The 13,632-nt window shown below is 37.6% G+C and overlaps 1 protein-coding gene across 1 annotated transcript; it reads left to right on the top strand.

Annotated features, from left to right (window-relative positions):
• The first annotated feature begins 9,669 nt into the window (after positions 1-9,669).
• On the top strand, positions 9,670-11,479 carry LOC103996482 (lysM domain receptor-like kinase 3). Its single transcript, XM_009417407.3, has one exon. The coding sequence runs from the start codon at positions 10,017-10,019 to the stop codon at positions 11,298-11,300; it is 1,284 nt and encodes a 427-aa protein (XP_009415682.2). The 5' UTR covers positions 9,670-10,016; the 3' UTR covers positions 11,301-11,479.
• Positions 11,480-13,632: the final 2,153 nt, after the last annotated feature.

Raw genomic sequence — 13,632 nt, 5'->3', positions numbered from 1 at the left:
ATATCGAGCTCACCGTGAGTCATACTTATTAGAACTCTTTTTGGCTAATAATTCACTTGACTCATCGATTGTGGGTGTACTAGGCTATTACGTCACAATCCCTAGATGATACAAGAGAATCCAATCTATTGGATATGTCTGTCCTTAGTTACCATATACCTATAGTCCTTCATTCATCTAATATTCCAGAAATCATAACCGTGTATGGTGCTGTCAGACCCATATGGTTTCTACTCGAGTCTCGCTCTAATCGAATTCTCTCATATAACTCTTTTTCTCTCAATCCGAATGACCCTAGCTATGGATTTGTCTAAGCAAGAATACATAAGATATTTTTCTCATGACACCGAGAGTAGATAATCCTTTATTGACACTCAATAGCCCTCATAAGGTTGGTTATCACTCCCAATGACCGGTTGTGCTAGATCTGTAACTTCCAGAAAGTCCGATATCAAAGAGTGGAGTACTCATAGATATCATTGGTATCTCAAGTCTAAAAACTAGATACACCACTAGGACGATGGATTCGTTGTCTAACAATAAGGCATCATCAACCATCCAGCATTCCGTAAGCAGATTAATCAGTGAACTCATTCTCCAATGATCACTTGCATTGTATCCCTAGTGTCTCTACACGAGCAATTATGAGACCAGCTGCCTCTATCATATGGATGGGTATATAGCACACTAGTCTATCTGATTATTTCGATGTCATTCTCGAGTAACCTATGACCGGGATTATTTAGGACTTGTGTTTAAAGGTGAATCAGTCTCACTATCGTGATTCATCACGATCTGATTCTCATTCCACAGATCCATGGATATCACAATATATATATATATATATATAACAAAAAATATAAAGTGATAAAATATCAAATAATATAATAAGCAAAAAAGAGTACATATAATGTCATACGTGTCATCACTCACGTGGTTGGCTTGTATGACACCTATGATTGACAATTATGAAGGGAGAAAAGTCACATGAAGCAAAGATTCCAAAAGGACTAAGATTGATATTGGAAGAATTCAAAGAGGTCACCTTTGAAGAATTACCAGATGGACTTTCACCCATAAGAGATATTCAACACCAAATTGATTTATCTCTAGGAGTAAGTCTACCAAATTTATCTCACTACCGAATGAACCCAAAAGAGAATGAGATGTTGAAGGAGAAGATAGAAGAGTTAATGCGGAAGGAACATATTTGAGAAAGTATAAGCCCATGTGCAGTCCCAACTCAACTTTATTGACACCCAAGAAAGATGAAAGCCGAAGGATGTGCATAAATAGTAGAGTCATCAATAAGATAATAGTCACACTTTCCCATACCTCAATTAGAAGATATGTTGGATCAACTATAAAGCTCCAAGATATCATCAAAGATTGATATGTGAATATCATCAAATTCGCATAAGGCTTAGAGATGAATGAACAACTGTATTCAAGACAAAAGAAGACTTATGTGAATGATCAGTTATGTCATTTGGGTTATCCAATGCACCAAGTATATTCATGAGGTTTATGAATTAGGTACTTAAACCATTGATCCAATAATTTATAGTTGTCTACTTTGATGACATTCTAATCTATAGTCATAGTAGGGAAGAACATATGGACTATTTATAGTAAGTCTTAACTATTTTGTAACACAACAAATTATATATCAATTTAAAGATGTGTGACTTCCTAACAAATCGATTGATCTTCTTAGAGTTCATTGTGAGTGCTAATAGGATTCATGTAAATGAAAAAAAAGATTCATGTCATTCGAGAATACCTACTCCAAACACTATCAAGAAGTGAGGAGCTATTTTCTACAAGAGATCCATTATAAGTTTCACCAATATTATCACTCCCAACTATTTGAAGAAAAAAAAGTTTCAATAGATTGAGGTCATTGAAAATTGTATGCTATGATATAAGCTTTATGGAATTGGGAATGTTACTTGATTCCATGTAAGTTTGTAATATTTTCATACCTTAAAATGCTAAACCATTTTAAAAACTAGAAGCATTTAAACAAGATATATGTAAAATAGGCTTTCTATATAAAGCAATTTGATTATGAAATCGAACATAAGTTTGGTGCTTCCAATCATCTTGCTGATGCTTTGAGTGTTGAATCTCGGATTTTGATGATGAAATCAATTGATGAGTTTGTGATTTAATCTACGTTTTGAGTGACGTAGGACTAGCTTTGATTAAGGAGAGGCAAATTAATTAAAGCAGGATGAATCGAACATTGAGCCAGAGTGAACATATGAGAAGATTAGACGTCGGGCCGGAGGATCGGTCGACGTGTTCGTAGAGGCTTCGTGCCATGAATTCGAGCATCAGGCCGAAGGATCGGACGAAGCGCCAGATGAACCAATGACATGTCGGATAAAGGATTTATGCTTCATAATTATTTATCTAAGATCGAAGTAGTTTAGGGGCCTAATTGAGTTAGCTTTTGTTATAATCATGCTAACTCAATTAGGGGCCAATTGGGCCTTAATTGGGATTGATTTGGGCTCATTAGGAGGCTCATTCAATGACCCAAAAGTTGGATCAGGTAGTGGCACCGCCAGAATAGGCGGTGGAATCGCTTGTGAGTTGGAAAATTCAAAAAACCCAGTCTTTGAGACTGTAAAGCGGTGGTACCGCCCAATGACAATGTGTCAGGCGGTGGTACCGCCTAGTGTCAGGCTGTAGGCGGTGGTACCGCCCAGTATAGGCTGTGGTACTGCCTGTACCCAGAAGACCCAAGAATTTAAATTTTTTGCTCTATTTTTGAAACCATTTGGGGCCTATAAATACCTCACTTGGGCAGCAAGAAAGGAGCAAGAATTTTTTAGGAAAAAACTAAGTAAACTCTGCTAAAACTTTGAGTTCCCTCCTCTTAGTACTTAGAGTTAGTCATAAGGGAGGTGTGTGATGGACTATTTGTAAAAGAGTGCTATGTAAAGGTTATCTCATAAACCTGTGAAAAGGAGAAAGTATTATAAGAGGGTAGTTGGTCTTCACCCACTTTCCGATATGAGCTTTATCAAAATGGTTTTCTACATTGAATGAGTTTTCAAATCGACGTAATTTTTATATATGCACTAATTAACCCCCCCCCCCCCACTCTTAGTGTCGACTCGATCCTAATATTAAGTAGAAGAGCAACTTTACTAGTCTCTCTAAGTAATGAAGTTGTGGGGTTTCAATACCTAAAGGATTTGTATGCTGAAGATAAGGACTTCAAATATGTTTGGGAGAAGCATTTAATAAGAACCTACAGATGATTTTCATATCTATGATGGTTACTTATTCAAAGGTAACAAACTATGCATTTCGAGGATGTCCTTACAAGAAAAAATTATTCGACATTTATATGGAGAAAGACTTAATGAACATTTCAGGTGAGACAAAACAATAGCAAGTGTCAAGGAGAAATGCTTATGGCTACAATTAGAAAGGGACGTGGGTAATTTTGTAAGAAAATATCCAACTTATCAAATTGGCAAAGATCAATTGCAAAATACTCATTTATATATACCATTACCAATTCCAAAAGGTATTTAGGAGGATTAATTTATGGATAATTTTGTAAGAAAATATCCAACTTATCAAATTGACAAAGATCAATTGCAAAATACTCATTTATATATACCATTACCAATTCCAAAAGGTATTTAGGAGGATTAATTTATGGATTTTGTACTAAGATTGATAATAACTCAAAGGAGAGTTGATTCTATATTTGTAGTTATGGATTAGTTCTCCAAGATGGCTTATTTTATATTATCTCGGAAGACTTTAGATGCGGTATATATTATGAGGCTATTCTTTTAATAAATCATGCACCTACATGTGATACTAAAATCAATCATTTTAATTAAAATTCTAAATTTCTATCTCATTTTTAGTTAATCTTGTGAAAAATATTTGATACAAGTTTGAAGTTTAGTAGTACATCTCACCTACAAATTGATAGTCAAACAAAGATAATTAATAGAATTTTTGAAGACTTAATTCATTATATTTGTGGTGATAAGCCAAGATAATGAAATTTCATGCTCACATAAGCTGAATTTGTTTATAATATCGTATTTCATAGTTTTTTCGAAATGTCATCCTTCTTTATTATTTACAAAAAGTGTTGAAGCATGTTTTGGATTTAATTTGCCTACTAAAAACTCTTGTAGCAACTAACAACATAGTTGAGCAAATATAATCAATCCAAGCTAAAGAGAAGAAGAAGTTGGAAGCTACTAATGCTAAGTATAAGGAAGCAACTCTTAAGCATAGGAGAGAGAAGGTGTTCAGGAAAGTGTAATGATTATTGTATACTTACGAAAAAATATATTTCTCATTGCCACTTACAACAAATTAAAGCTGAAGAAGTATTGTCCCTATAAGGTCCTTAAAAAAATCAATAACAATACCTATATAATTGATTTACCAAATAATTGGGGTATCTTAAAAACCTTCGATGTTACATATTTGTATGATTATTTTCCAAATGAGAATCCATTGTATCCACATATAAACTCGAGGATGAGTTTTCTTAAATAGAGGAAATTAATGTGGGACAAGAAAAGGAAGACTTTTATAAAATAATTGATGAAGTCAATTCCAAAAAAGGAAGCTAAATAAACTTAATCAAGGAGTCACTTTGGAGCCTCAAATCTTTTAAAATATATAAGTACTTGAGGAGTATAATATATGATTTTAAAGATCTCATGACAATATATAAATAGGTACCAAGATCCATACGAGAACATCATGGAAAGATTATTTTCAAAGAGCCTAAGGTTGCCCACTTATCACTTTTATTTTTTATATTTTTTTAATTATTTCATGTTGTTAGTTGATTTATTTTTAAAACTTAGAACTAGTATAAATAAAGACTCCCTCTAAACCTATAAATTTATTAAAAAATAATATCTTTCAAGTATTGTACAAGTCTTATCTAATATAAAGAGTTGATTTCTCTCATGTCTTTTACCAAAATCATTTCTAGTAGCATTTTATTAATTTTATTTTCATTCGATATTTTGGAGTATGATCATGTTCATGAGTTGCTTAGGGCAATTCGAACTAAACCAATATCTAGCTCGTGGGCTAAACCTAACGGGTTTGGTCTCGAAGCTAACAGAGCCCATTAAGAACTTTGGATTTGCCTTCGATCATAATTCCATCGTGTTAAAACTTGTCCTCTTAATTCTAACATACCACAAGTTATCAATTAATTTTATTTTATTTAGCTATTAAGTAGTTAATAATTAGTCACTTTAATGATTTCTTTTATTCAATAATGGTTTTTGATTTCATAAGTGTCATGATATCCCTTTTTTTTTGTTTTCCATTTTTTAATGATTGTTTAATTTTTTTAGTATTAGAGGCTTACATGGAGGCTAATGACTTAGATTTTGAGACTTCATTAAGAATTTTTCTTGTATTCTACGCTGAAAATTGAGAACAATACTTACATATTCATCATTTGAGTATCCAATAATTATTCTAATAATTAACGATCGATTTAAAATCTCTATATAGACATGTTCGAAAGAGAAATAATCTTAATCAAAAGTTGGACCTGAATAAGATTTCGTCTTATAACAGCGTGAGCACTAAATTTTAGTGATGTCTTCTAAAATTCTTTCTCTCCATTAGTTTATTATTCAACTAAATATTCGTTGATGTCAATAGGATTTGATTGTTTTTTCCATTTTGTTCGACCAAATTGTGCGCGACCAAATTAAGAAAAAAAAATCTGAATCATGTCGATATAATCAATCTTCTTCCCATCATTTTCGTTGAAGACCCTTATTTTATTATGGAAAAAAACAGTGAACAAAAGTCAGAAAGGAGAACGGACCAAAGTGCACCCAAATTTGTAGTAACCCACCCCACCTCCATGATGATAAATGATGAGGGCGACACCCAACTCCCTTCGCAAGATATCAAACATGGCCATGGTCTGAACGACTCCGGGAAAACAAAGCCATGGTTATGGGATTGCATTATGCTGTTAAATTGGAGCTGCAAATATTTATGTAAACGATAAATTGGTTTATGATAAGGACATGGTGATAGAAGCTCATATGGTTATATTTGATAATTACGTGAGAATATTTTTTATCATTTTAAATTTCGACACATGGTAACATCTAATTTCCTAACGAAAACATTCGATACATTCTTTAGTCGCATATCAATCTGGAATATCTCGACATGTCCTGATCGATAAAGAGAAGCTCATGGTTATATTTGATAATTGTACGAGAGAATATTTTTTGTCATTTTAAATTTCAACACATTGTAGCATCTAATTTTCTAATGAAAACACTTAATATTTCTCTTTGTCGTATATCAGTCCGAAATATCTCGACATGTCTAGATCGATAAAGACATGATGATGCTCATGGTTATATTTGATAATTACATGAGAGAATATTTTCTATCATTTTAAATGTTCACACATCCTATCATCTAATTTTCTAATGAAAACACTTAATACCTTTCTTGGTAGTATATCAATTCGGAATATATTAACATGTCCAACAAAGACATGATGATAGAAGAAGCTCATGGTTATATTTGATAATTACATGAGTGAATATTTTTTATCATTTTAAATGTGTAGTATCTAACTTTCCAATGAAAACACTCAATATCTTCCTTGGTCGTATATCAATCGAGAATATCTTAATATCTTGACATGTCCAAATCGACAAGATAATTCGAACAATCTCAAAATACCCAAACCCGACAATTATACAGTATTAGGAATCGCTATAGCGCCTTAGCAAAAGTCAAGCTTATGTCTACCTAGTTTATGCTCTCATGGTCCAACCTCCAACATATTGGAAAACTACGACATAAAAGGGTCAAACATATCCCTTTAATTGTAAACTAACGAAAACAATATAATCTTATATTGATATAGACAATATCATTTATGATAATATAAGCTCATGTAAGGAGATGAGGAATAAAAGAACAAAGACCTCTCAATCTCCCTCTCTACCTCTCTTTTACTCATTCCTTTGTATATTAGAATATATGAAGCTCTAACCCCTCGAGTGAAGCACTCTTGATTGATCATCCGAGAATGGGTCATTAAGAATCCTCAATGCTTCTTGGCGGAGATACTCTTGACCTCCGGTTTACTTGATAATATTGTCTAAATATATGACACTAATGATTTAGACAAAGAACTTCGCTCCATCCTCTCCATGTAGGATGGATGACCACCCATCATGTAAGATTCTTTAAAGAAATCATTATAATTAAAGGAGAAAATAAAATAAATAACAAACAAGCAATATTAAATCCCTCGTTCTCATTGAATCAGGCAAGAACCATAATTTTCATTTCCAATAGCCTTTGATGATCGGAACCAAGTTGATATCCAATAGCTTTTCATGGGAGTTTAAATACGACCAAAACCTAATAGCTTGATAACCGAGATATTTCCTTTAATAACAGAGAGATTTCTTCAACTGTATAGTAGATGAGATTTTCTACTGCACGAGGAAATCTCTTTGCTTAGTTAAAGAAATATTCTCTTTCACCATGTATAAATAGACTTCTAATTAAAATGGATATTTTTTTTTACCTTTACAATTTCATTCTTTATTCTTTTCTACTCTTTCCAACCATACCGATATATATTCTTTTTCTTTTCTAAATGCTTGACAATGTGGCCATGTATAACACTATGCATTTGAAATCCTTGATGTTAATGTGCATATCATATAAGATAATAGTATTCAGTTCAAGGTGACATAACGATAACATGGAATCGCTCGAGACACGCAAAGCGGAAAGCAATGGAAAAGAGTACTTTTGTTTGAGGCACATTAGCGTCCTCAGTGACTGTCTTACTTATACTATGGAAGATTTGTTGGTGGGTTGCATTTTCCTAAGATTCTTCTTTTCCATGGTCCATGTTTCTCGAGTATCATGACCATATAGTTATTTAAGTCATTTAAATAACTATAAGATCACTTAGAATAATTATGATCTAAATAAATAGAATATAAATAATGACACGTGTTTATGATATCAAATGTATTTGATTTGAAATTATCCTCTTTTAACTCCTACGATAATAAGTTAAGGTGGTAGATTCATTTTATATATATATATATATACATATATATATTGGGACTAATTATATATTACTCTCTATATTTAGTATTATCATCGTTATACTTAAAAAAATTTATATTGGGATTCCTATAATTATAAAAGTGAAATAAATAATCTCATTTGTCCTAATTTCATCGAGACGAAAAATACAATACGTCATACTATGTGTTAGATCGATTCAAAAGTTATGGACAAAAAGATAATTTCACCATCCCTTTTGTTTTTGACACGTGATAAGTTAAAATTATCTTTTTACCGATAAGATCGTTAGAAACAAAAGAGATATTGAAATTAGTTTTTTGTCCATCAATTTCATACCGATCCAACACATGTTGTCACGTATTATATTTTTCGTCAATATAATTAATGATGTCAAGATAAATAAGATTATTTATTTTATTTTTAAAACTATAAAAATCTTAACATAATTTTTTAAATATAAAAATAATAATATTAATAGTATCTAGTATATCTCAATCTTAACTTAATCCACCTACTAATTACGATAATTAAGACATTATAACTACAATTTGTGTTCCGGTGCATCAATCGTTTCTTCCGGCGAACATCTGACGAACCCTTGACGATGCTCCGATGGATTCCCGACAAACTCTTGGACTTGCGACGATCCTCTTGGCGAGTTCCGACGATCTTCTTTGGTAAGCTCCTAGACTTCTTGGATTGTTCTCGCAAAACCTCCGACGACCGTCCGGATTTCTAACAAACTCTCGAACCCCCGGCATGATCTTGATCTTGACTCCGGCTCAACACCTGCTGCATGTCTTACTATCATCGTAGTTAATCCTGCACACTTATCTCAATATATAGATTAGATAGAAAAATGACAATTGATTTCATCATCAAAATCCAAAATTCAACAAAAATAAATAAAATTATTTATTTTATTTTTAGAATTATAAAAATCTTAATATAAATTTTTAAATATAAAAATATTAATATTAATATTAATAGTATCCGGTATATATATTTAACCCTAACGATTATGTGATGATTTACTATTAAAAAAACCTATTTTTTATCTTGCTCATCATGGCTCACTGTCTCATCTCTGAGTTGAGTTTCTCGAGGCAAGCCTTCTCCCTCCGTAGTCCCAAAAGACGCGCTTGACAAGGATAAGACGTCAGGTGACTGCCACCGACCATCTCTTGTAAGTCAGTTGCGGTCCCTTCTATCTCCCCAAGTCTTTGGTCGTATATCGACGGACTTCGAATGATATGGTCGATCCGATGCATGAGACTTCAATGAACAAACTCATCGTCTTTTCCTTTTTCTTGTTCTTGTTTTTTTTTTTTGTCTCTTTCACGGCATTAATTCGTCTTGGAAAGCGAAAGACGTGTAATAAATAGTTCATGAACACAAGTCAGCGTTAGAGAGCTACTTCTTTGCCCCTTTTTTATGCTAAGATCATGCTGGTGTCATTTTGACGTCTTAAGGGACTTCTGAAAAGAGCGGCGGCTAAAGAAGCTTATTAGATTGTATATATTTGGCCAAAGAGAATTCTTATTTCTCCATCTCCTACCAATCCCAATCCTACATCCTTCATATATGCGATAAAATATGAAATGATTTGCGACGAACGCTATACCAGATTTGTGTTCAGCTTTGACTACCATGAAAGGAGAAGCTGATCACGATGGCCTCTGATTGATTCCACTAACTCGACCGGGTGAGGCCTACGCGCCTAACGCATGCGATCGCAATAGTTCGAGAAACGTGGCATTCAAATCAAACGCCGACTTGCCTTTTGTCACATCTCCTGCCGTATCCCAACCGTTTCTTCTCCTTTTCATAGCCCCCGCCACCGGTGAAACGACCTTCGCAAGCGCCTGCGATTCGGGCGCTACCTGATCGCTCCTTCCCCCATGTGCAAGTCCAAGGGCGCCACTCTTGCCTCCGAGCCCAGGCCGCGGTCGAGTTCTCGATCGTCCTCCACCGTCGCCACCTCGTCCGGCGGTTTTCCTACCGGCTCCAGTAGCGAGCCTCGCCTCGCCGGCGCCACTGCTGCTGTCTCTTTCATCTCGTTCCCCTCCTCCGCCTCCAAGGTTTCCTCCTCCTCGGACTGCAGCCTCCCCTCCCTCAGCAAGGCCCTCCGTGAGGCCCCCGTCTTCTACACCTTCCCCGAGCTTCTCTCCGCCACCGGTAACTTCCATTCCGACCGCCTCCCTGGCGCCAAAGCCGGATGGCGCTGCTGCCTCCGCGGAAAGGACGTCGTAGTCTTCCAGCACCGGTTCCGCGGCCCCGACCCAACCAATCTCCCCGCCCGCCTCGCTGCCCTCGCTAAGTCCCACCACTCCAGCCTCGTTCGCCTCCTCGGCGCCTCCCTTGCAGGCGACCTCGTCTACCTCGTCCACGAGTTTACCCCCGGCGCCAGCCTACTCGACTGCCTTCGCAACCCGAGGAACCGTAAGTTCACCCCGCTGTCCACCTGGATCTCCAGGATGCAGGTTGCGTCCGACATCGCGCACGGCCTCGAGTACATCCACCTCCACTCCTCCGTCCACAACCGGCTCAAGAGCTCCTCCGTCATCGTTACCGAGCCCGGTTTCCGCGCAAGGATCTGCCACTTCGGCGCCGCCGATCTCGCTGGTGAGACCTCCGCCGCCGCCGAAGAGGACGGTGACGCCGACTCGATCCGCTCGCTGGTGGGGGGCAGGAATATAGGCAGCCGCCGGAGGCGGATCGAGGGGTCCAGGGGATACATGACGCCGGAACAGCTCGCCGGCGGGACAATCTCGCGGCGGTCCGACGTGTTCGCCTACGGGGTCATCCTCCTGGAGCTCATCTCCGGCGAGGAGCCGCTCAATTACAGCTACGGTGGCGAGGCCGGGAGCGGGAGCGACTACGTTCGGGTATCCCAGCGAGTGTCCCTTATCGATGCGGCAAGGAAGGTGATCGGTGCGAGGAAGGAGGGGGACCGACAGGGCGACGTGAGGCGGTGGGTGGACCGGAGGCTACGGGACTCGTACCCAGTAGAGGCGGCGGAGGCGCTGCTCCGGTTGGCGCTGCAGTGCGTGGAGGAGGCTGCGGCGCGGCCGGACATGACATGGGTCGCCGGGAGGGTCTCGAAGCTGTACCTGGATTCGGAAGCGTGGGCGGAGGCCGTCAAGCCCGCCACCGAGATCTCCGTGTCAATTGGCCCGCGGTGAGCGTAAACGGCGGCGATGACGTGACGTAAGAGACCGCTTGCTTATTTACATCATAGTTATCCTTTTGTTATATCGTGACGTGATGTAAGTGACGTAAGTGACGTGACAATTACGCGACGTGACGTAAGTGACCGCTCGCTTATTTATATCGTAATTGCACCGAGATCTCCTTTTGTTAAGACGCCGCTAAGATGACAAAAGACATGTCCTTTAAGGATTGTTATATGATTTTATAAATTTTTATCGTAAATTCATTTAACTCCGACTTATAAATTGTCGAAATCATTTAAAAATAAAAATCAATGAAATCATTATTTATATCATAGTTATCTATCATGTTAAAATATTAAAATAAATTGAACGAACTTATGGTGTTGTAATAACTTACATTATTAAACTCGAAATGTATGAAATTTAACGGAAAACTCTGAAAATACCCAAATCATTCAAAAACACAAAGGGCCAAACCATTCATACGACAGTGGTGAGATACAGAGATGAGTTGGAAAAAATTTAGGATGTTATGCTCGTAAAGCATGACTGATTTTATTGATTTTTTTTCTAATTTTTATCGTATCTCATCTCATCTCAAACTTTCAGGAAAAATATGGTTTACTTTATTGATTTTTCTAATTTATATTTATTTTAAGGCCTTCAAAGATTTCCTCAGCTTGTTACGGAAGCTTTCAAGATCAACGATGACTAGGTTAAAGAATGGCTTTCCAATCTTGTGCGGAATCAGAGAGTGCAATAAGTGACAGTAGTGATGAGCTCGTGTGCTCAATTGATGGATTACTCATTTGATAGACTTCGGTGTTCACTGTGCTCGTGCGAAGCCAACATTGCATCGCGAGGAGAAGAAAACATACATCTGCACCGAGATGAGCATATCAGATTAACATTCTCTTAGACATAACATCAAACAAGTTATGTGCATAGCCTACCGAGAACTTGAGAACCCTAATCATATCAAGAGAAGAGCCGATCCGAAAACTTAAAAAGTGGCAAAGGATCGATGTGGTAACTCAGGCAACTATCAAGAACAAACTAAAGAGAGCAATCAAAATCCACATGGTTAAACATAAGCAGAAAAGCCATCAGGAAAATATTTCCGTCTTCCTCACACAAGACCTCCGACAGGGAGCGGAGCACTGGAGGAGGTCACTTGTCGAGGAGACGATCGTTAATATAGCACATTTTTTGAACTCAGAAGGCATTTTTCCTCGGTAGGACGCTTCCAAGCCTTCGATTTGTGCATCGTTCTCACCATCAGGATCGTAATGATCGGTGGGGAAAACAAAATTAAACGGAATCGAGCACTTCACAGGATCAAAAAATGGAAATCTGGAATCCAAGACGAAGAGTTCAACCTGAGGCAGCATGGAGTTGGGGAGAAGAGAAACATCGACAGCCGCTCCAGATTTGAAGGTTAAGGCGACGTGTGAGAAACTATATAAAGACATTGATAGAGGGATTAGGGTTTTCCTCATGGCCTTAACGGATCCGATTGGGCTAAGTTTTCTTGGATCCGCTCGGAGACGAACAAAGCCCATAAGAGCAGTTCGCGTCCATGAGCCGGAAGATATACATGCCGACGAATCTTCCAACCCATCACTCCTCTCATGGAAGGAGCTCAGCAGAAGACATCCATGGACGCCAAAAGCCCTTCTACAAGACAACTGCAGGCGTTTAGCTGAAAGCCAACGGATCTCGCTGTGTCATGGCACCATCAGGCAGCGTGGCCATGGGTGTCGGAGGAGGAGGAGAGAAGATGTGGAGCTTTAGAGGAAATCCAAGACCTCATGCATGGGTTATGAGGAAGCAGTGGCAGCATTACATCGGAATGGGATACCGACGAGAGGTATACGTTCGTTGTTTGGATGTTCATGTCAGATGAGAGTCAAAAGAGACGAGTCTTGTGAGGCCAATTGATAGACTGGTTATATGGTGTACACTGCTACTGTTCATGTTGAAACGTCTCCTCTTAGCATAAGATTCTATAACTTAAATGTTGTATATACTATATGATTAATGATGCTCAGATGATGAAGTCTCCGCAATGCAAGTTCCTTCTGAATCTTATTCATCAAGTCAAACCATGATTCTAAAATATTAGTTTCATGATGATATATCCCATTTTATTTTTAGACTATATTAATTTCACGATGACAGAACAAATCAGAAAAGAAAGAGAGAGAGAGAGAGAGAGAGAGAGAAGCATACAATCAAAAAGACAGAAAGGAAGATTCAACCTCCGCTGTTGTTGCATAGGAATCGAGTGAGAACAGGGAGAATACAATGCTCGATTCAATGAAGACATGAACCCTCGTGG

The sequence above is a fragment of the Musa acuminata genome, chromosome BXJ2-1, assembly GCF_036884655.1.
Source record: "Musa acuminata AAA Group cultivar baxijiao chromosome BXJ2-1, Cavendish_Baxijiao_AAA, whole genome shotgun sequence".
NCBI lineage: Eukaryota > Viridiplantae > Streptophyta > Magnoliopsida > Zingiberales > Musaceae > Musa > Musa acuminata.
This window is presented reverse-complemented; position numbering and strand designations above follow the sequence as displayed.